Genomic DNA, 22,985 nt, shown 5'->3' with positions numbered 1-22,985 from the left:
GAGTCCAGAAACCTCAGCCATGTGACTTGAAACAGCTGTTTAATTTTTTTCTTCTGTGACACACCTGTCATCCCAGCACTCAGGATGCTGAGGCAGGAGGATGGTTACAATTTTGAGACCAGCCTGGGCTGAATGAGATCCATGCCAGCCAAACTACAAAGTAAGATCCTGTCTCAATAACCTATGTGCTGGCTGCACAGCTCAGAAAGCCGCAACTTTGAAACTGCGGCTTTTGGGTTTTTTTCTGCTACAGCTAACTCAGGAAAACTTCTCTTAAAGGAGTCGCAGCATGCCGCCAGCAAGCAAAGCCCATTTGGGGAGAAAAATGTGTTTTTTAGTTTTTGTTTTTAGTGTGTAGAATTCCTTTACAAGCCCTCTCAGGTTTTAAGTGGATTTTAGTTGGCAATGTGGGCACCAATTTGTTGGAAGGAGGCCACTAGTTGGTACCCAGCAACTCGGTAGCTCAGACCCAAAATAATCACAAAAATACCATATTGCTTAAATTACTGCTTGGCCCATTAGCTCTAGTTTCTTTCTTGCTAACTCTTACATATTAATTTAACCCATCTCCATTAATATGTGCATCACCACAAGGTCATGGCCTACCAGCAAAGTTTCAGCACATCTGTCTCCGGTGGCAACCTTATGGCTTCTTTCTGACTCTTCCTCCTCTCTCCCAGCATTTAATTTAGTTTTCCCCACCTAGCTCTGTTTCCCTATAGCTCTGCTATAGGCCCAAAGCAGTTCCTTTATTAACCAATGATATTCACATCATACAGAGGGGAATCCCACATCAGGGAAGAAAGACTATAGATATACATTTTGAACACTTGCTAAAAGTATAACTTACATTCTTTAAAAGTACAGTTTAGTGGATCAGAATATTCTTAAGTTGTGAACAGGTCATGTGCATGAGTCCTCATTTTATTACTGGGATAAGGAGAGCCACGTCCCCTTGTACGTCTCTTTAACCCACTCTTTGACCACCGCAAATGTACTTTCAGTCTTAGGAACTTCCCAGTTCTTGATGTTTCATATAATTGGAACCACTGGGAGTAGAGAGATGATGGCTCAGCAGTTAAGAGCACTTGCAGCTCTTGCAGAAGACAGCACTCATGACAGACAGCTCATAAATGACTGTGTCTCTAGATCCAGGAGCTCTAATACCCTCTTCTGGACTCCATGAACTCTGGCATTCACACACATGTTAAAGAAGGACGCTTAAAAGATATCCCACACTAGCTGAGAATTGAGACTATTAGACGGTTATTTATTTAGGGGTAGACTCACAAATCAGGATCCTCTGCTGGAACGGAGAACAGAAACCGGATCCTGCAGCCGGAAAAGAGAGCAGACACATGCTTTATATCCGCATAAATAGTATATAAGGCCACGTCCTAGTGGGCCTCATACAGCTATTGGCTGTATGATTCCTTACAGTACTTTTTTGGTTTACTTGTTATTGCTGTGATAAAACACCATGACCAAAAGCAACTTGAGGAAGGAGGGGTTTAATTTTGACTTCCATGTTCTGATCACAGCACATCATGAAAGGAAGTCAAGACATGAACTCCAAGTAGGAACCTGGAAGTAAGAATTAAAGCCATGAAGGAATACTGCTTTGTGGCTTGCTCCCCATGGCTTGTTCAGTTTGATTTTTTTATATAACTCAAGACTAGGGCACCTAAGAGTGGTACCATCCACAGTGATGAGCTGGGCCCACCCACATCAATTAATTTTAAAAAATGTCCCACAGGTTTCCCAAAGGCCAATCTTATGGTAAAGATATTGCCACTACAAGTAAATGAGTATCCTGATGATTTCTCCTCATCTTTGTTGCCTGTCTTTTGATTACAGTCCTAGTAAGAATTAAATGGTATCTTACCACAGTTTTGATTTGTTAGTGGTAAATGATGTTAAACATCTTGAATTGTGTTTGCTTATGAACCTGTTAAATATTTACCAAGACTCTTTCTTGCATCTTAGCCTCATGAGGGGACAAATTAGGAAAGAAATCCTCACTACCTTTTTCTCCTTAATAGTATACTATTAACTGGGTCTAACTTCTTTAAATTAGAATATATTTCAACTTTTAATTATTGATTGTGTCTGTAATTGGGTGTTTCTTAGATATGCCTCCGTCAACCTGAAGAAAATTACATTATTTTCTTTATTACAGTATATATCTGTAAATGTTGAAATGCATTGAGAGTTGACATCTCTCCTTTCCCCACCCCCAGGGTTGTTATATTATGCAGGACACGGTTATGAGAACTTTGGGAACAGTTTTATGGTCCCTGTTGATGCTCCAAATCCATATAGGTCTGAAAATTGTCTGTGTGTACAAAACATACTGAAATTAATGCAAGAAAAGGAAACTGGACTCAATGTGTTCCTGTTGGATATGTGTCGGAAAAGGTAATTCAGTAAGATGCTAAGAACCAGTGGGAATTATGAGTTACTTAATATATTTTCAGTCTGAGTATCTAATTATTAACTTATTTTCTGTTTGCTATGAAAGGAACTAAAAGGTACACATTACATACTTGTACCCCCAAAGCATACTCTCTAGAATGCATGTATGTGTTACTAGCAATCACTGCTGTTATTCTCCAGAAATTAACAAATCACACCCTTGAATTTAGAGCATGTAGTCACCAGTCTGTCTTGTTTTAAAAATGTGAAAAGTATAGTTGAGTAGATTTTGGAAGTCTTAAATCTGTTTGTCTGCCTTTGTGTCTCTGAGGATCAGAACCAATGATTATTCCACCAGAATTCAATGAAGGAGTTCAGATATAACTTTTTTTTTTCTTTTTGGATTTTCGAGACAGGGTTTCTCTGGAGGTTTTGGTGCTTTTGGTGGCTATCCTGGAACTAGCTCTTGTAGACCAGGCTGGCCTTGAACTCACAGAGATCCGCCTGCCTCTGCCTCCTGAGTGCTGGGATTAAAGGCATGCACAATCACTGCCTGGCACAACTTCATTTTTAAAGCTAACAAGCCACTAACTTTAATCCCAACACTCAGAAGGCAAAAGCAGGCAGATCTTTGTGAGTTCAAAGCCAGCCTGGTCTATATAGCAAGTTTCAGGCCATCCAGGGCTGCATAATGAGACCCTGCCTAGAAAAAACTAAAAGCCAGGTATAGCGTTATCTTAGCAATCAGGAGACTGAGAGTGAGAGGATCTTGAGTTTGAAGCTAGCCCACACTACACAGCAAGATCCTAGCTTTTTTTAAAAAAAAAAAAAGCTAACAACATGTGCACCACCATGGCCCAGCTTTACACCTTTAGTCCAAGCTCTCAAGCAGTAGAGGCAGATGGATCTCTATGAGTTCAAAGCCATCCTGGTCTACAGAGTGAGTTTCAGAACAGGCTCCAAGGCTACAGAGAAACCCTGTCTTGAAAAACCGAGAGAGAGAGTGCAAGCAAAACATGGCTGCTTACTATTTTTATAATGTAGTAGTGCCTAGGTTGCTTTTGGTATGTATGTAGCTCTCTTAGTAAAAGAATTTGAATCTGTCATTTTATGTGTACTAAAAGTATTAGCATATTTTTCATTGAAGAACACTGTGTAATTTCTCATACTTGTATCTGCTCTTTTCTCCTTCCCATACATATAAATAGAAATGACTATGATGATACCATTCCAATCTTGGATGCACTGAAAGTCACTGCCAATATTGTGTTTGGATATGCCACGTAAGAAAACTTTATATTCAGCTGCTTTATTCTTGTATATCTGTTTTGACTGTAGATTAGAGACAGAAATATCCATGGGCATCTAGGCATAAATTTACCTTCTTGACGTCCTTGACAGCTTCAGCTGTGTACTTCAGTCTCAGTGCCTTTACACACTGAGCAGCAGTTCCAGTTGGGAAACTGTTGAAGGACAGATGAAAGAGGGAAGCTTATCTGTGGGTATGGGCACTCCACTAGCAAACACTGACTTTTCTTTGTGTTGGAAGTGACAGATTGTAAGCATATATATTTGTGGGATACAGGGTGCTACAATGTGCACAGCATGAACTGGTTGTATGAACCCCGTTAGCATTTCAGTTTCCATAAACCCATTTACTTCCCCTGTCTAAGAGAAATAAGCATTATGCCCTGACTGACATCTCCCTCCAACCCCATCTTCCCAGCCTCTGATCGCCGCTATCCTGCCTTTGACTTCTGGTGTATGTTCAGGTTTGTCAGCTAATACATGGTTTTGTTGTTCTGTGCCTGACTTATTTCACATTCTTCTCTTGTTTCTTTAAGGTGCCAAGGAGCAGAAGCTTTTGAAATCCAGCATTCTGGATTGGCAAATGGGATTTTTATGAAATTTTTAAAAGATAGATTATTAGAAGACAAGAAAATTACTGTGTTACTGGATGAAGTTGCAGAAGGTAAAATTTTAACCCGAGTAGTCCACTGAGAAGAAGCCCAGCAGTGGAGGGAAACCCACTCTGGGTTCCTTGCTCGCTAGTTATTTTATTCTCATCAATACTGTGTGGAGTTCAGAATTATCATGTGGTTCAGGAAACAGTTTTTTGGCTTAGTGCTCCGCAACTCTGATGCTACTCAGTTCTTCTCTTTCCTTGCTGTCTTAGCGAATATTATGAGCAGTGATGAGATAGAATTCAGTCCTCAGAGCTCTGCCTTGTTATCAACCTGGTGTCTTGCTGCTGCCCAGTCTAGTTGTTAGAAAAGAAATGTGCAGGACTGGAGAGATGGCTCAGTGGTTAAGAGTACTGGCTGCTCTTTCAGAGGTCCTGAGTTCAATTCCCAGCAACCACAGGGTGGCTCACAACCATCTGTAATGAGATCTGTCGCCCTTTTCTGATGTGCAGACATACATGGGGGCAGAATGTTGTATACATAATAAATAAATAAATCTTTAAAAAAAAAAAAGAAAGAAAGAAATGTGCAGTGGGGAGTCTCTGCCAAGCAAGGCATCTTCCTCTACAACTCACCTTTCAGAAATGTGGACATCCTGCCAGAAAATAATGGCCTCCTTATTTCTTTGATGAACTCAGATTTTTCTAGGTCCCGCTTTAAGTATATGACCTTAAAGATGATATCTTCCATTTCCTTTTGTCCCCTTCTTTATTCATACAGTGCTATAACTCATGGCAATTCCAAATCTGTACCATTTGAATAAATATGTGGGTTACAGTGTGGTTGAATTTGGTGTTTTTGTTTTTGTTTTATGAGACAGGGACTTACTGTGTAGCCCAGACTGGCCTCTACCTCACAATCCTTCTGTCCTAGCCTTTCTAATTGATTTTTTTTAGTTAATTTTGTTTATATGTATAACTGTTTTGTCTGCGTGTATGTCTATGCACCACGTACATGCCTAGACCCTGAGAAGGATAGAAAGCATTGGATCCCCTGACTGATACATAACTATCTGATATAGTTACAGATAGTTATGAGTTCCCATGTAGGTGCTGAGAGTCAAACCTGGGTCCTCTGCAAAAGCAGCCAACTGCTAAGCCATCTCTCCAGCCCCTGCCTCAGACTACTAAGTACTACGCTTTGCAGTGTATTTTTTGAAATGAACTTTTGTAAACCACATCAAAAAGAATGTACACCCTTTGCAAGCCCTAAAAACTTAAAGTTTCACAGATCTTACAGAGTTGACAGGTTATGTTTTAGTTGTTTTTTGAGTCTTTGTTTTGCTTTTTAAGATAGTGTTTCACTCTGTAGCCCGGATGACCTCAAATGCTCAAGCACATTACTCCTGTCTTAGTCTACTGAGGACAGGTATTACAGGCATAGGCCACCACACAACTCAGATGTAGCACATTGAGCATAAAATATTTTGTTAACAGCTGTTGATCACTTTTTTTTTAGGCAAGTGCGCATACACAGAAACCATGTGTCTTAATCACTTAACATTAACTTGCCAGGTCTTTAGACTTTGTCCTGCCTGCTTCAGCTGGAGAAGTTCTGCTTTTATCTGTTTTACATATTGAGTTTCCTCTTAAGCTTTCATTTGAAAACATTCTGCTTCTTCAAATTTAAAGCCCTTGGATTTACTTCAGTAATCTTCAAACTGAGGAGTATGGTGCTGCCCCAGACTCTCTGGATGTTTAAACTTTCTTTCTTTTGTGGGAAGTAGGTAGCCCTAACCATCCTGGAACAGCAGTTGTATTGATCCACCACAGCCTCCCACGTGTTTGTAGGAGGGGCATGAGCCATCATGCTCTGGCCAGTTGCATTTTTAAAGTATATTTTAAAGCTGGAGGTGGAGCCTTTTCTATACTGATTTTTTATAATTAAAATGGTGAACATATTTTATGGTTTTTCTCCAGCTATGAATGAAATAATATGATGCTTCCATTCTTCTAATCTTCTAGTATGATTGATTATATTCAACTTAGATGAATATAGGCACATTTTAAATGAAGCCTTATTTACTATGCCAACATTTTGCATAGAATTTTCACATCTCGTTGCAAATATTAAATATGTTTTTAAGTGTTCATTAAAAAATGTTCAGTAGAAAAAGAATTTTCATGTCTATATTCATATGAGAGGTGAGCCTGTGTTTTTACTTCCTCATACTATTTGTTTTGATTTTTGGTATCAGTGTTATGTTGACTTTGTAAAATGGATTGGAGCTTATAGTGTTTCATTTTGTATTAACTTAACTGGGCCTCAGTGCCAAAACATCTAGTTAAACATTATTCAGGATGTTTCTAGATGGTTGCTCTATTATTCTAGGTAGGGTTAATGTTTAGATTAATGAGCTTTCATTAAAGCAGGTTATTCTGTAATGTGAGTGGGCCTCATCCATTGGTTGGAAGCCTAATGGAATAAAGATGTCTCCCAAACAAGAAGGATTTCTGCCAGAAGTCAGACCGTAACTCTTTGATGTGTCCATCCCCAGTTTGTCTGAGAATGTTGCAGATTTTAAACATGCACCTTCACACTTCTCTAAGCCAAATCCTACATGAATTCCCCCTCCCCTACTCTCTGCATATCTGCCTACACACACACATACACCCACATCTTGTTGGTAATATTTTACTTGAGAACCCTAAATCAGTGTATTCCAGATTTAGCCAAGAATTTTGTCTAACCGTGATTATAGTACTTGGCTTTACAGATAAACCCTGTCTCAAAACAAACAGAAGTAGAATCAGTAAATTACCATTTACTTATACCAAATATATGATAAATTTTAAATTTAAATTTATGCTTACAAATATACAAAATTCTGCCCATTTTGGATAAAAATAAAACTGCAAAACATGCTTATCATTTTTTTAAACTCAAAGCTAAAATGTTAACAGATTACTTACAAATACTGTGTGTTGAGTATTGATTACTTCAAACTGGCGGCAAGGAAATGATGATGCTTAGGTTAGGTAGGTGGCTTTAACATACTACTTCTTGTTTAAAAGTAGAGAAAGTTGAAGAAAATGTGACATTTAATTTTAAATTTTCTCATGTATGTGTTGTCATTTGACTTTCTACTGAAAGTGTTTCTCCACATAGCACAGACATAAAGTTACCGTAGCAGCTCTTAAAAAGAAAGCATGCTGAGCCAGTTGTGGTTCACAAGTTCATGTCCAGCCTCTGCTTCATAGTGAATTTGAGGTCAACACATGCAACATGGGACCCTTTCTCAAAAAACTCATAATTAGTAATTAGGAAATATGCTTTTAGGTCAGTATTTTTATGTTTGCTCATTGGTTCATCCCCAGCATTTTGAACTATGCTCAGTACATAGTAGGTACTGAGTAAATATTTGTTAACAGATGGTATTGGGAATATAACCTGACTTATTAAGAAATGCTTAACCTAAAGTTTTTATTTTTTGAGGCATGGTTTTTGTATATTATCTAGCTCTCCTGGAGTTTGCTACATAGATCAGGCTAGCCTTAAACAGAGATCCTCCTGCCTCTGCCTCCTAAGTGCCAAGATTAAAAGTGTTCTCCACTATGCCTGGCTTGAATATTTTAGACATAACAAAAGAATGGGTCTTTAAAAAAATGTTTACCTTCTTGTCTTTCAGATATGGGTAAATGTCATCTTACCAAAGGCAAACAAGCTCTAGAGATCCGAAGCAGCTTGTCAGAAAAGAGAGCACTTACTGATCCAATTCAGGGGACAGCTTGCTCTGCAGAGTCTCTAGTGCGGAATCTACAGTGGGCCAAGGCTCATGGTATGGTAATGTGTTTCCTATGAGAGCTGTCAGAAATTTTTATCCTGTTTTTTGTTTGTTTATTTTGCTTTGCCTTTTGAGACAGGGTCTCGGTATGTAGACCTGCCTGGCCTAGAACTCATTGTTATAGATCAGGCGGGCCTCAAACTCAGAGACCCACTTACCTCTGTTTTTTGGGTACTGAGATTAAAGGTGTGTGCCACCATACCCAGGCATAAATTTATTTTTAAAATCATACATCTTTTTTTATTCTAACTAAACAGTTTTCCCCCAAGTTTTACAATGAAATTGGGGTGGTGTGTGCCTGTAATCCCAACACTTGGAAGGCTAAGGCAGAAAGATCATGAGTGTTTGGCCAGTCTACATATAAAAGAGCACATGTTCACCTAGTAGGCAAGTCCAAAACTAATCTTTCAGTTGTATATATTACACTGGTTTATGCTAGAAATACCAAGTTATTTAGATTATTATTTTATTATTATTGAAAACAAATTTATTTTTGTTTTTGTCTTTTGAGAAAAGTCTCATCAAGTAGCCTAGGCTGGCCTAGAACTCTAAAACTTAAATAATCATATTTGATTCTTCTGTTCTGAAAGTAAGTTAAGCTTTTATTTATGTGGGATGCTGGCAAGTCTTTAGCTTCTCCATAGTGTGACTTGTGAAATGTGCAGCTGTCAGGAGCCAGGCAGGTCTGGGTTCTACCATGCACTCAGCTTGTCTAGAATTAAGAAGCAGCTGCAGTCTCATAGGGTTGTAAATATTAACTGCACGTCCACCTCTGTAGACTACATGGCTCATGGCTATTACTGTCATGCTACCTGTGACACTTCATTGGTGGGTAGAGTGGCAAAGACAAGAAAAAGAAGATGAAGAGGAAAATCATATCTGTACCTTAATAACCTTCTGGTAGTTTTATATGTTGTAGTTAAAAATTTGAGCTTAAATTAATGCCTGAAGGAAAGGATTTTTTGTGAAATTTCCCAGATATCTTTTCCGAGTCTTTTATCATAGAAAAGATCGAAAAAAAAAAAAGGATTTCTTGAACTTCTGTTTTAAAAAATATCTATAATACTTTGTTCCCTTAAGTTGTAGTTTTTGTCAAATTAGGATGTTAAAGCACATTAAGGGGTAAAATGCTATAAATATATCATCTTCTAGATGATTGCACAAATCATTAAAATTGAATGTCTTTTCCACATATATACATTTATATAAATATGTTTTTGTGTGAACAACACTGTGTATGTGTGAACAACATTTTGTGTGTGTGTGTGTGTGTGTGTGTATACAACACCAACAAAATTATAGTGGTAAAGATGAACATTAAGGGATAGGGTCTAGCTTAGTAGTTAAGTATTTGCCTGGCATACGTGAGTCCTCAGGTTAGAGTCCCAGCACCTTACCACAAAATTAAAATTAAATAAACTCAACAGAAAACAAAACCTTTCATAAGATAATGTCTAACTGGGTGTATTGGTTTACTCCTGCAATTCCAGCCCTTGAGAGCTCGAGGCAGGAGGATTGAAAGTTAAAACTAGCCTAGGCTAGTTAGGGAGTTCCAGGTCAGTCTGGGCTACCTAGAACCTATCTATCACCCTGTCTCAAAAACCAGAGAGAGATACTTAAAATCATTTCATTTTTTTAATCCCACACACTCAAAAAAATAACCCTGTTTTAGTGAAACTAATATATTTATATTTCATGTCAATTAACTGTATGATACATGTGTAAGAACCATCTAATAGCTACCTCCAACAATCTGAAGCATTAAATATATGAAATATCGGCTAATAGAAAAATATCAAGCTGGAAGTGGTGGTGCACACCTTTAATCCCAGCACTCAGTCTGTGTGAGTTCAAGGTCAATGTGATCTACAGAGTTTGTTCCAGTACAGCCAGAGCTATACAAAGAAACCCTGTCTTGAAAAAAAGGAGAAGAAAAATATCAAAACCCAAAAATATTGTAGATATCCAGGAGTGGCTGAATGACTAGTTAACAAATTATCAAATCCACTTGGTGACAATACAGTTTATACAATTCTTGTTTGAGTATGAGGTTTAAGCTTTGATAGTAGACAGTTTTACCTAAAATGCACAAAACCCTGAACTTTATCCTTCACACCATACCACACCACACACACTAGTTCTTATCGTAAATATTGAGTCATCAATAAAAATCTATGCATATTTTTATTACCTCTAGAAAAAACTATATAGATTGTAAAAATTTGGGTTTTGGACTAATTGTGTGTATATGTTTCACCAGTAACATTACGTAATGTTTTAAAGCAAATGGTCTAACCATATATTTCTCCATGTTTTATTTGCTCTCCATCAGAAAATTTACCAAGCACTCTTTAAATGATGTTATTATATGTTGTTTCTGCTGTTCTTTTCCAGAGCTTCCAGAAAGTATGTGCCTTAAATTTCAATGTGGTGTTCATATTCAATTAGGATTTGCCGCAGAGTTCTCGAATGTCATGATAATCTACACAAGTATAATCCACAAACCACCTGAGATAATAATGTGTGATGCCTATGTTACCGATTTCCCACTTGTAAGTCTCAATTATTTTATTAAAATAGAGTGATAGGTTCTCATTTACTAAAAACTAAATTTTGAGATGAGGCCTTCTATATATGTATGAAGGGATAAAGTGCTTATGTCATGTGTGTAAGACCCAGTGTTCTAGCCCTAGCACAGAAAGAAAGAAAGAAAGAAAGAAAGAAAGAAAGAAAGAAAGAAAGAAAGAAAGAAAGAAAGAAAGAAAGAAGCCACTTAAATAATAAACTTTTAAAACCATAAGATATACCGGGCAGTGGTAGCACACACATTTAATCCCAAGACTCGGGAGTCAGAGGCTGGCAGATCTCTGTGAGTTTGAGGTCAGCCTGGTCTACAAGAGCTAGTTCCAGGACAGGCTCCAAAGCTACAGAGAAACCCTGTCTCGAATGAATGAATGAATGAATGAATGAATGAATGAATAAATAAATAAAATAAATAAATAAATAAATGGAATTCAATGATAAGTGTAAAAGAAGTATATGTTCTTATGCATGCTTACTTGTGCAACACTGATTATAATATTTACCTTACATACTATACTATACACTATACTATATATGTATACTATATATACCTTACATACTATACTATACTATATACTTATACTATATAATACCTTAAATTTGTTAAATTCAGAAGTGTCTAAAGTTCACTCACAAAGGATATCTGCAATATCTTATCCCCTAAGTAGAATTTTAAATGTGAGAAGAATAAAATATTATATATACAAAGTGTGTGTATATAAATGTCATGAGTAACTTTATTTACTTGCTTATTATTAATTTTTATTTATTTTTGGTTTTTCAAGGCAGGGTTTCTCTGAGTAGTAGCCCTGCCTGTCCTGGAACTCACTTTGTTCTGCCTGCCTCTGCCTCCCAAGTTCTGGAACTAAAGGCATGAACTACCACCACCCTGCTGAGTAACTTTATTTTAAAAACTTGTGTATAGTATAAGTTTTTATTACAACATAAAATTCACTGCTGGAGCTGGAGAGATAGCTCAAAGGTTATGGGCACTTAATGCTCTTGCAGAGGACCAGAGTTCAACACCCACATTAGCTACCTCACAACCACGTGTAACTCCAGTTCCAGGGCATCCAACTTCCTCCGACCTCCACAGGTATCCTTATGCATGTGATACACGTATACTCAGCCAGGCACATATACATATACATAAATAAAAAAATAAGTAAACATTAAAGAAAAAAGACTGACTTGTGAAGCTGTGTTAACCATAAGAAGAACAGAAATCTGTTCTTTCCAAACATTTAGTTCTGATATCACTTTGGACTAGTTTTTAAAAACCAGTATATAAACTAGGCAGTGGTGGTGCATGCCTTTAATCCCAGCACTCAGGAGGGACAGGCAGAGCCAGTCTGGTCTACAGAACAAGTTCCAGGACAGGCACCAAAGCTATGCAGAAACCAGAAATCCTGTCTTGGGAGAAAAAGAAAAAAAAACCAATAATAGCTATTTTCTTCCCTATGTACATGTGACAAATTAAGCAAAGACTAGGGAAAAAAGAAATTCCTACTAGAGACTTCATGAAGGACATGACTTCATGTGAGAACAAATTATGTAGCATGGACTGCAGTCACAGCTACAGTGTGTAGGGTAGTCCTCCCTGTGGGCCAGAGAAGACCACGGGCTTCCCTCTGGAGGAGCAGAACACGTCCTGTCATTCACTAGTGGGTTAGCTCTAGAAGAAAAGGAGAGGGGCTAGTTTTTATCTTGCTCATTTATTCTTTCTACATATTCTAAGCATGCAAATCTCCCTGCACCTTCCCGGAATGATAATAAAGACAGAGAGAACTGAGGAGTTAAATAATAGGACTGGAAAGGAAATTGGAATAGGTTACAAAGTGTTTCAAGGAGTAGTTTAGAAGGCAACTATCTGTTCAGAAATAATTTTAAATATTTTTGGGTTTTCGAGACATGGTTTCTCTGTAGCTTTGGTTCCTGTCCTGGAACTAGCTCTTGTAGACCAGGCTGGCCTCAAACTCACAGAGATCCGCCTGCCTCTGCCTCCTGAGTGCTGGGATTAAAAGTGTGCACCACCACCACCCAGTTATTTTAAATGTTTTTAATGTAGCTATTTTTTTAATTGTATAGAAGCCAGGATTCCTATGTCAACTTGCAACCTTAGAAGATTGTTTTCATATTTCTTTAGTCCTGGGTAAGGGGTTACCTATTCAAGCCAGTGCTCTTGAGAGAACAATATCTATGGAGATATTTTATGTTATAGACAATGTTATGATTTCCATTGATGGCATTATTCACATTCACTGATTTGTGTGTGTGTTTTTTTTTGTAGGACCTAGATATTGATCCAAAACATGCAAATAAGGGGACTCCTGAAGAAACTGGCAGCTATTTAGTATCAAAAGAGCTCCCCAAGCATTGCCTCTATACTAGACTCAGTTCACTACAAAAATTGAAGGTTACTACTTTTCCTGTTTATAGCAACTAATGAAAAAAACTGTGGAACTAGAGCTGATTGTGGCATAACCCATAGATGAGTTGCTTCATTTGATATTAAATTGGAGCAGCAATAACTAATTTACAGTGGGTCTTCTCAGTGATACTTTTGGCATTAAATTCTGTCCCTGATACTCACCTAGGGACCTCTCGGTCTTCTATGCTGTTGAGAAGTTAGGGCATGATTTCTTTATTGTTGCTTTCTACAAAACACACAGCAAATTAAAATATAGATTGCTTCTTATTCTATGTCTTGTTGACTGACAAATGAGAAACTGGTTCTGTCCAGTTAAGCTTTCTAATATAAGCATATCCTTGCAAAAAAAAATCTTCATTTTTTTCTTGGCTGCATGATTACAGTGTAGTAAAAATTAGGAATACTTTTTAGGAATACAACAGACTGTTATTATTTGTTCATATCTAGTCTACATCAACTCTCCTCCCATTTTCTGATTGAGTTACTGTCTAGTAATATATTAAAACAGCTTAGGCCTTTCATGTCCTTGTGAAATAGATGGGTTCACATTAAAGGACCCTATTTCTAGTTATGGGGAAGGATGAGATCCCAGTGCCTCACTGCTTGGAAATGCCTTTCACAGTGCATCAGAAATGGAACTTGTTATAACTTACAAATTATGTGACTTACTTTAGTAAGAACTGGAATTTCATTAAACAGATAAATATTGAATGAGACAGCCTGCCTGTTGGCTTTAGGAGTGTTGAAAAGGAACCTCAGAGAGGGAGCTGAGTGGGGCTTCGTTGTGGGGTAGGGAGTGGCACTTTAGGTTTCCACAGTTAATAAACATGGTAAACCTCTTTTCATTTTTAGGAACACCTGATCTTCACAGTATGTTTGTCATATCAGTATTCAGGACTGGAAGACACTGTGGAGGAGAAGCAGGAAGTGAATGTTGGAAAGCCTCTTATTGCCAAGTTAGATATGCATCGAGGAGTGGGCAGGAAGACTTGCTTTCAAGCTTGCCGTATGCCTGATGAGCCTTATCACAGCGCCACACCTACCTCAGGGGGAGCAGGCCATTTTCATTCATCTCAGGACTCCTTCCATGGTGTGTACCATTCACATCTTGGTAACTCAGACAGTGATATGCCACCAGACAGGTGTCATTGCAGCCGGACTCCACATGCCTTTATTTCAAGTTATCCCACCCACCATTACTCCTGCCAGTTTGGTAGAAGTAATGTGCCGGTAGAGACAACTGATGAAATACCATTCAGTTTTTCTGACAGGCTTAGGATTTCTGAAAACTGACCTTCATGTGTTTGAAAATTAGAATAATTACAGTGCTTTCACATGAAATAGCACTTTTATAAAATGAGGTGAAAAAGCAAACGTATGTATGTAGAAGGAAAACTGGCAACAGCTGTTTATAGCAGATTCTCAGTTGTGGGAGGTACTAGAATTACATTATTTAAGCTGGGTGGTAGTGGCAACACACTTTTAATCCGAGCACTCAGGAGGCAGGGCCAGATGGATCTCTGAGTTTGAGGCCAGCCTGGTCTACAAAGTAGAAACCTTGTCTTTAAAAAAACAAAAGAAAAAAATTACATTATTTAATCAGACTATATATCTTGCTTTTGTCTCATTTTAAGCTTTTGTGAATTAATTTGTTCTATAAGAGTGAAGTATGAGGCCTGTAAATACAGCTCAGTGGTATAATACTCAACTAATATGTAGAAGGCTCTGGGCTTGATCATTACTGGAGGGGAAAATAAATTATTTGAATGTATATGTATGTATACCAAATATTTTCATTTTGACTACTCAGAAAAGCAGTATGAATGGCATTGCTATCGAGTGAGTTAAATTGTTGGCACCAAAAAAGAACCTTTTTTCTTTTTCAGAGTTATATGTGTATATGTGTGCGCCTGAATGTATACATGTGTCCATGGAGACTAGAAGAGGGCATCAGATCCTCAGAACTAAAATTAGAGACAGGTGTGAACTACTCACTGTGAATGCTGGGAACCGAACCTGTGTCCTCAGCAAGAATAGCAAGTGTTCCCCTGGCAGTGGTGGTGCACGCCTTTAATCCCAGCACTCGGGAGGCAGAGGCAGGCCTGGTCTGCAAATCAAGATCCAGGACAGCTAATGCTACACAGAGAAACCCTGTCTCAAATAGATAGAGAGAGAGAGAGAGAGAGAGAGAGAGAGAGAGAGAGAGAGAGAGAGAGAGAGAGAGAGAGAGAGATAAAGAATAGCAAATGCACTCAACCACTGAGCCATTGCTCCAGCCCCAGCAAGAACCTTTTCAATCAACAGACTTAAAAACTTCAATTATCAATGGAGAAAACCAAGGCAAGGTGTCGTCTGAGTTCTAGTCTCAAATTTCTATGCCAGTGGTTTCCTACTACACACTTCCTTCCCTACGGGTTCTTAGATAGGTATTGTTTGTATATATAAGGAGGGAGAGAGAGCTGTTTATAACCCTGAAAACTGCTTATGATTTTGTGATTACAGAACTTTGCTTCAAGTGTTAGTCAAGAGGCTTGTATATAAATCTTATGTGGAACAGACTGAAATTTCTTGTTCATAAGTTCATGCAACAATGAGGAGGTGATAAAATATTTATCTACATTTAAAACTAACAGTAGGGGTTAAGAATAGAGATTACCTGAATAGTTCTGGTGACTGCTGACTTTTCCAGTCATTGAAAGTGGCTTTCTTGCTTCCTTGTTTAACTTCAAAAACCACAGGAGATAATAGCCTTATCATTTTGATTTGACTACAAGCAGACTTAAAAGCAACTTGAAATAACAAGATTAACTGGTAACAAAAAGATTAGTAATCACAAGAGCCCCAACAAAGAAAATCTTACAAACAGATGCTGTCACTATTCAGTCCTGACAAACATTAAAATTAGCCCTACCTTTCTTGCAAGTTTTAAAATAGAAAATAAATCCTACTATTTCCCCCAGCCCAAACCATCACAACAAAACTGCATACCAGTATCTGTTGCACATACAAATACCAAATCATTAATAAAATACTATCAAACTGAATCTAGCAATACATAAAAGGGACTATAAACCTTATTAGTAAGATTTATCCCAAGAACTCAAGATTGGTTTAGTGTTCAAAAGTCAATTAGATTCATATACAGTTGAGTTTCACTTTCCATGGTAGCTGTGTTCTAGAAAGTCGCTGAACACATCAACTTAGATTTGGTTTCACAAAAATGAAAATGAGGCTCAGAGTATTCGGTGAGGCTACCCCACAAAGTTACGGTAGTTGGAATTCACTTCCTGTCCAACTTGGCCCATGGCATAACATACTGACCTGGCTTATTTCCAACCCCATCTTTTTATCAACTGCAAAGAGCTACAGCAGGAAGTTAGAGCATTGCACTGTTAGACCTCAACTGGAAACATCATATCTACACATAACCACAGTACTTCCACAGGTGTTGATTTCCGGGGGTAGTTATAGCAAATCAGTAAGGACACAAATATATGATCTTGTGTATACTTCTGGTAAGTAGAAAAAAGTCAAACTCTAACATCCTTTCGTGATAAACAGCATAAAGAAGGCCTTCGACTTGAAAAGAATATTTAAAGGTAATAGATTAAATGCTGAATTCTTTTTCCTTTAAGATCAGGAATAAGGCGGTGTTCTGATGTACTCCTGTAATCCTAGATGTTAGGAGATTGAGACAGGATTATTGTAAAGTTGTTGCCAACCTGAAATACATAGTACAAATCCAGACAAAAATATATAGACTTTGTCTCCCCCAAAAAGTTTAAAACAGAAGAAAAATAAATAAAATACCGTAGGGTTGTTCACTCACAATTCTGTCTAACGTTGTGCTTGAAGTTCTAGCCAGGACTAAAAAAATAAAAACCATCTATATTGGAAAATCAGCAAGGGTATAGGTTTAATCACACGCCAGCAGCTTTCTTTGGCAGATATGGCAGGTGCTGTCATTTCTAGCATCCTGGTATCTCTTACAACTTGGACTTCACCTTCACATCCTATTCAGTTCTATTGCTGTGATAAACACCATGACCATGAGCTTGAGGAGGTAAGGGTTATTTCAGCTTACAGCTCTCAGGTTATATTCCATCACTGAGGAAAGTCACTGCTGCAGAGCCCATGGAGCAATGCTGCCTGCTGGCTTGCTCAGCCTGCCTTCTTAGAGCAACCAGGACCAGTAACTCAATGGTGGCACTGCCCAGTGTCCTGGGCCCCTCCCATATCAGTCATCAGTCAGGAAAAGGCCCCACAGGCCCTATAGACCAATCTGATTTCTCCCATCCTCTTCCAAAATAACTAGTCTGTGTCTAGCTAACAGAAAAACAGCCAGCATATGGACATTTCCTGCTTCATCCTAAAAGTGTGGCCCTTCAAGTCTTTGGTTTGAGCATGAAGCAGCCAGGTAGCCTTGTCAGTAAGTCACAAATTCTTGTCAAGTTCAGCAAACGAAGTCGTAAGGCCAGAGTATAGGTAATCGATTTATATACGGGCACAAGTTGAACTTGAGAATGAAATCTGAGTACCTTTTACTTTTGTGGGTTTTTCTTAAGCAGCCTAATAAACTGTAAATTGTTTCCTGTTATTTGAACTTCCACTGATCCACATATTGTCATTGCTTTTAGCTGCCAGCTCGTAACAAACAGGAGCTCAGGGGTGGATTCTAACAACCCTCTGTAATCCAGTTCCAAGGAATCTAATGACACTGGACACACACATAGGTACACATAGGCATGTAGGCAAACACACACATAAGAATTCAGAATTTACATATTCCACTGTTAAATAACTCCCATTTCTCAAGTTGACCCCAATACTTTAATTCCTATTTTGATACTGTAAGTTTTACCCAGGCATAACTATTTTAAAAATTTTACACCCACAACTATATGACATATTTCTGATATGAACAAACTATTGTACAGAAAATACACCTAAAGCATGAAACTGATGTGTAAGAACATATACTGTCGTTTCCAACTTCGCAGCGGTGAAAATACTTGAGTGCCCCATACACAAAGTTAGGCTTTACTCATGAAAAGGCTTCCTGTCATGGGTTATGAGCTATAGCACACCAGAGGGCCTAAAGTACCTCACAGAGTTAGCAGTACTAAATGAAACTAATCCTATAAAATGCCCCTGTTTTGGCCAGGTGTGTGGCTCATACCTACAGACCAGCATTCAGCCTGAAACAGGATTGCTACAAGTAGGAGGCCAGCCTGAACTACAGACGCCTATGCTATATAGAGATTCATCTCATGCAAACTCAAAACTTCCAGTCTTTTCAGAAGAATCACATTTGATTTTCTCAAAACCATACCTATATAGGTAGAGTGTGTGTGTTATTAAAGTCTGTAAAGTATTTTCATGAGATTGGGAATGTACATCAAAATAAGTTGCACAGGGATGGAGGAAAAGCTCAGAACACTGGCTGCACTTCAAAGGACCCAGTGTGAGTCCCAATAACCATGGGTTGACTCAGCTCTCAACTGTCTGGACTTCAGTTCCACAGGATCTGATGCTCGTCTCTGGCCTCCGAAGGCACTAGGCATGCACAGACATACATGCATGCAAAACACTCATACACATAACTTAAGCCAGATATAGGAACGCATGCCTTTAATCCCAGCACTCAGGAGATAGGTGGATCTCTGAGTCTAAAGCCAGTCTGGTCTACATAGAGAGTTCCAGGACAGCCAAGGGTAGACAGGAGAAACCTTATCTCAAAAAAACAAAAATAAATAATTAAAAAATAAAGTTACAGTTGAATTTTATTTACTTCAAAATCACTTTGTAGAAACAAAAATGCAGATTTAACATGAGCAGTTAATGTATAAAGTATTCTATGTACCAATCCAGAACACTATAAAGTTTATCTACATTGGAATTATATTTTTGTTTTTCTTAGCTATGTTTTCCAAAGTGTACATACTGAACATATGCAACTTTAAAATATAGATGAGTGCAACCATATAAAACTGCCCCAGTTTTGATGAATTTCTCCTGAGGACACATTTTTATCTTCTGTAAATACACTATTATACATGAGTACTGGTGCAGCATGCACATTTTAATGTTGTGAATTACAAGGTGTTTGTTTCTAATTCATGTTAAAATATGAGTAAAGCTGGGCTGGGAGTATAGCTCAGCCAAGGCGGGTACTTCCCAGCACCCCCAAAGTCCTGGATCTGATCCGCAGTACCACCAACCAAAGTAAATCTGGTTCTACCTAGACACCGTGTTTTTCATCAGGTTTGAGCATGGTGGATAAATAACATTGTAAGTAGTAAAAATAGCAAGCAAGTATTTGCCATTAAGTTGCTAGGCTTGAGAGCAATGGGTAGCACCACATTCTGTAGGCTGAGAAGAGCATTTTTTGTTCGGTCTCATTTAACCTTCAACAGGCTTTTAATTATAGATGAAGAAACTGATAGTTGGGCTAACCTGAGATGTTCATGTACCTCAGATGACTCAAACCTAGACCACAGTGCTGTTTTTGCTGTTACAAAATGATGGAGAAGGTATTGCAGGGACTGTAAATCAGTGCAGAAGCTGTTATGTTAGGTACTCATACCTGATGGAGGAGAAAATAAAGATTTTTATGTCTAAGAGACAAAAGAAAAAGAACCTTTGAAGTCCGCAAGACTTTTGACAGCAGGAGAAATGATGTCTTTAATTTGGAGACTTCACGTGCTAGATCTTGGTGTTCTCTAACCACAACAGGAAAAGGCTTTAGATAACTTTTTTTTTTTTTTGGTTTGATTTTTTTTTCTATGAGAAAGGACTTCTCTAGTCCTGGTTGTCCTGGAGCTCCTCATGTAGACCAGGCTGACCTCTAACTCACAGAGATTCACCTGCCTCTGCCTCCCAGGTGCTGGGTGGGATTAAAAGCGTGTACCGCTATATCCAGCTTTCTGAGAACATTTTAACAGTGTCTCAGTAGTTGAGTCTTCAATGAGAGTACTTACTATCTATTTATCTGTGTGTTTGCACATGCACATGTATGTGTCTGTGTATGGAGGCTAAGGGTTGCTGCTGGTCTTCTCAATCCTACTCTGCCTTTCTTTTCTTTGAAGTATTTTTTATTTATTTTTATTGTACTTTATGTGTATGAATGTTTTGCACGTATGTATGTCTGTGTACCATTTATTTGTCTGGTATCCAAAGCCTACACTGCCTTTTTAAATGTGTGTGTGTGTGTGTACGTGTACGTAAATATAGGTGCCCTTTAAGACCAGAATAGAGTATTAGATTCCCTGGATCTAGAATTGAATTCATTTTTGAGCCACCCAACAACACTAGGAATTAAACTTGGGTCTACTGCAGGAATATTATGTGCTCCTAACTGATGAGCCAACTCTCCAGCCCCTACTTTTAGGCAGTGTCTCTTACTGAAACTAGGGTTCACCGATTCAACAAGATTAACTGGCCGGGAGCCCTGGAAATGCCTATCTGCCTACCCAGTACTGGGATTATACCACACCTGGCTTTTTATATGGGTCTGGGACATTCAAACTCGGGTCCTTATGCTTGTATGGCAAGTAGTTTACAAAGTAAGCCATTACCCCAGACCAAGAAAATTTTTATTAATATTAAGATGTTCAGAGAAGAAAATAACTTGCCATCTCTCAGGTGAATACCACAAGTCACATTAAAAAATATCTCTAAACTAGGTGTGGTAACACATGCCTTTAATCTCAGCATTCGGGAGACAGAGGCAGACAGATCTCAGTTCCAGGCCAGTGTGGTCTACAAAGTGAGTTCCAAGACCACCAAGGTTACACAGAGAAACCCTGTCTTAAAAAATAGACAGGCAGACAGACAGGCAGACAGACAGACAGATAGATTTTTAAAAAAATCTCTAAAGGATTTGGCCTAAATTAATGATGTTGAGATGGTCTGTTCAGTGGAGAAGGCTGTTCTGTTAGAACATTACTAAAACATCTTAGTTACTTTTCTATTGCTATGAAGAAACACCGTGATCAAGGCAACTTATAGAAGAACGAATTTACTGGGAGCTCACAGTTTCAGAGGGTGAGTCCATGACCGTCAGAGCAGTAAGAATGGCAGATCAGCATGGTGCTGGGGCAACAGCTGAGAACTTACATCCTTATCTACAATTTTGAGGCAACCAGAGAGCTAACTGGGAATGGTATGGGCTTTTGAAACTTGAAAGCCCTCCCCGAGTGGCACACCTCCTCCAACAAGGCCACACCTCCTAATCCTTCCTAAACAGTTCTACCAGCTGCTGAGCAAGCATTCAGATATGTGAGCCTATTGGGTCCATTGTCATTCAAACCATCCCATATTTAAAGTAGGTTTATAAGTTTTAGCTTTACTCCTCCCAGTGTCCTTTCTGAATTGCAAAGAGCACTTCTCTCTCTAAAGGTTTGTAATCTGTAGCAATCTGCAACACGCTGTTCCGATGTTGTTATCTGACCTCAGCATCCTCCGTTTTCCTCCCACTTGAGCTTTTGTTGCCCTTCTCACTTTCTCATTCACACACTTGACCTCACAGTGGAGTCCAGTGGTTTTCAGACGTTCTAGCAGCTCTCGTCTGAGGGAAGAGGGGGCTCCCCCTTGTGCTTCAGACAACAAGCCTGCTGTCATCTCTTTTACTTTCCAGGTAAGCTGTGGTTTGCATGAAGTTTCTCAGCCGAGGAGCTTCTGGTCTCAGTAGTCCACCTTTTGCTTGGCAAGTCTCCTCTCACTTGTAGCCACAGCAGCACCAGACTGCACTGTGGAGGAAGAAAAGGGGGAAAGATCCCCACCTAGCAGTGAGGACGGAGTCTCCTGCCTCCTCTCTCAGAGCAGGGAGACATCTGTGAGTCAGTCATACTAAGTTGCTGATGACCAGCAGTTTTGGTCCCTGGAACAAAGAGCACCAAATTTAGCCCTCAAATCTACTGTATCATTTAAGATGTGGCTTGCTGCCGGGCAGTGGTGGCACACACCTTTAATTCCAGCACTTGGGAGGCAGAGGCAGGTGAAGCTCAGTGAGTTCGAGGCCAGCCTGGTCTACAAAGTGAGTTCCAGGACACCCAGGGCTGTTACACAGAGAAACCTTCTCTCGAAAAGCCATAAATAAATAAATACATACATACATGCATACGTAAGTAATAAAGTGGCTTGCTGACATATATTGGCATCAAGGTCAAGGTGCCATCTGCTACTCTCCCATTTGTATCCATTCTTATTGCCAACTAAGAGTCATGATTCCTAAAACACGCTTTCCCTCTATGGTACCACAGGACTTTTGTCATGAAGGGGTGTTGAATTTGTCAGAGATCTTTTCTGCATCTAATGAGATGATCATGTGGTTTTTGTCTTTCTGTCTGTTTGTATAGTGGATCACATTTATTGATTCATATATGCTGAGCCATCTCTTCATCTCTGGAATGAAGCCTCCTTGATCATATTGAATGACCTTTTTGATGTGTTCTTGGATTTGGTTTGCCAGTAATATTTTATTGAGAACTTTTTCATCTATTTTTATTTGTTTCTTTGCTTGTTTTTCGAGACAGGGTTTCTCTGTGTAACAGCCCTGGCTGTCCTAGGACTCACTTTGTAGTCTAGTTTTTTAAATTACGCTTTTATTTCTTTGTGTGGGCCATGCCACCATCTGCATGTGAAAGTCAGAAAACAGCAATGGGAGTCCTTTTTCTTGCTATATGGGATAAACCTTGAGATAGAATTCAGGTCGCCAGGCTTGGTCAAGTGGAATTATCAGTCACCTTGAGCTCAAGAGTTTTGGTTGCAGTCTCTCACTCCCCCTGCTGTCGAGACAAGGTAATGT

General features: G+C 38.8%; 1 protein-coding gene across 2 annotated transcripts in view; it reads left to right on the top strand.

The window, feature by feature from the left end:
• Malt1 (MALT1 paracaspase) overlaps positions 1 to 14,948 on the top strand; it is a 45,627-nt gene extending 30,679 nt beyond the window's left edge. For both annotated transcript variants that reach the window (XM_048419250.3, XM_048419251.3), the window contains 7 exons: positions 2,241 to 2,418; positions 3,624 to 3,698; positions 4,260 to 4,387; positions 8,008 to 8,157; positions 10,558 to 10,715; positions 13,037 to 13,162; positions 14,030 to 14,948. In XM_048419250.3, coding sequence (XP_048275207.2) covers positions 2,241 to 2,418; positions 3,624 to 3,698; positions 4,260 to 4,387; positions 8,008 to 8,157; positions 10,558 to 10,715; positions 13,037 to 13,162; positions 14,030 to 14,470 — 1,256 coding nt within the window. In that variant the 3' untranslated portion in view covers positions 14,471 to 14,948. The remainder of the gene's footprint in view (positions 1 to 2,240; positions 2,419 to 3,623; positions 3,699 to 4,259; positions 4,388 to 8,007; positions 8,158 to 10,557; positions 10,716 to 13,036; positions 13,163 to 14,029) is intronic.
• The last annotated feature ends 8,037 nt before the right edge of the window (positions 14,949 to 22,985 follow it).

This window comes from Myodes glareolus, chromosome 13, assembly GCF_982192425.1.
Source record: "Myodes glareolus chromosome 13, mMyoGla1.1, whole genome shotgun sequence".
Classification (NCBI taxonomy): Eukaryota; Metazoa; Chordata; class Mammalia; order Rodentia; family Cricetidae; genus Myodes; species Myodes glareolus.
The sequence above is the reverse complement of the archived record's forward strand: the minus strand, read 5'-3'. Positions and strand labels throughout refer to the sequence as shown.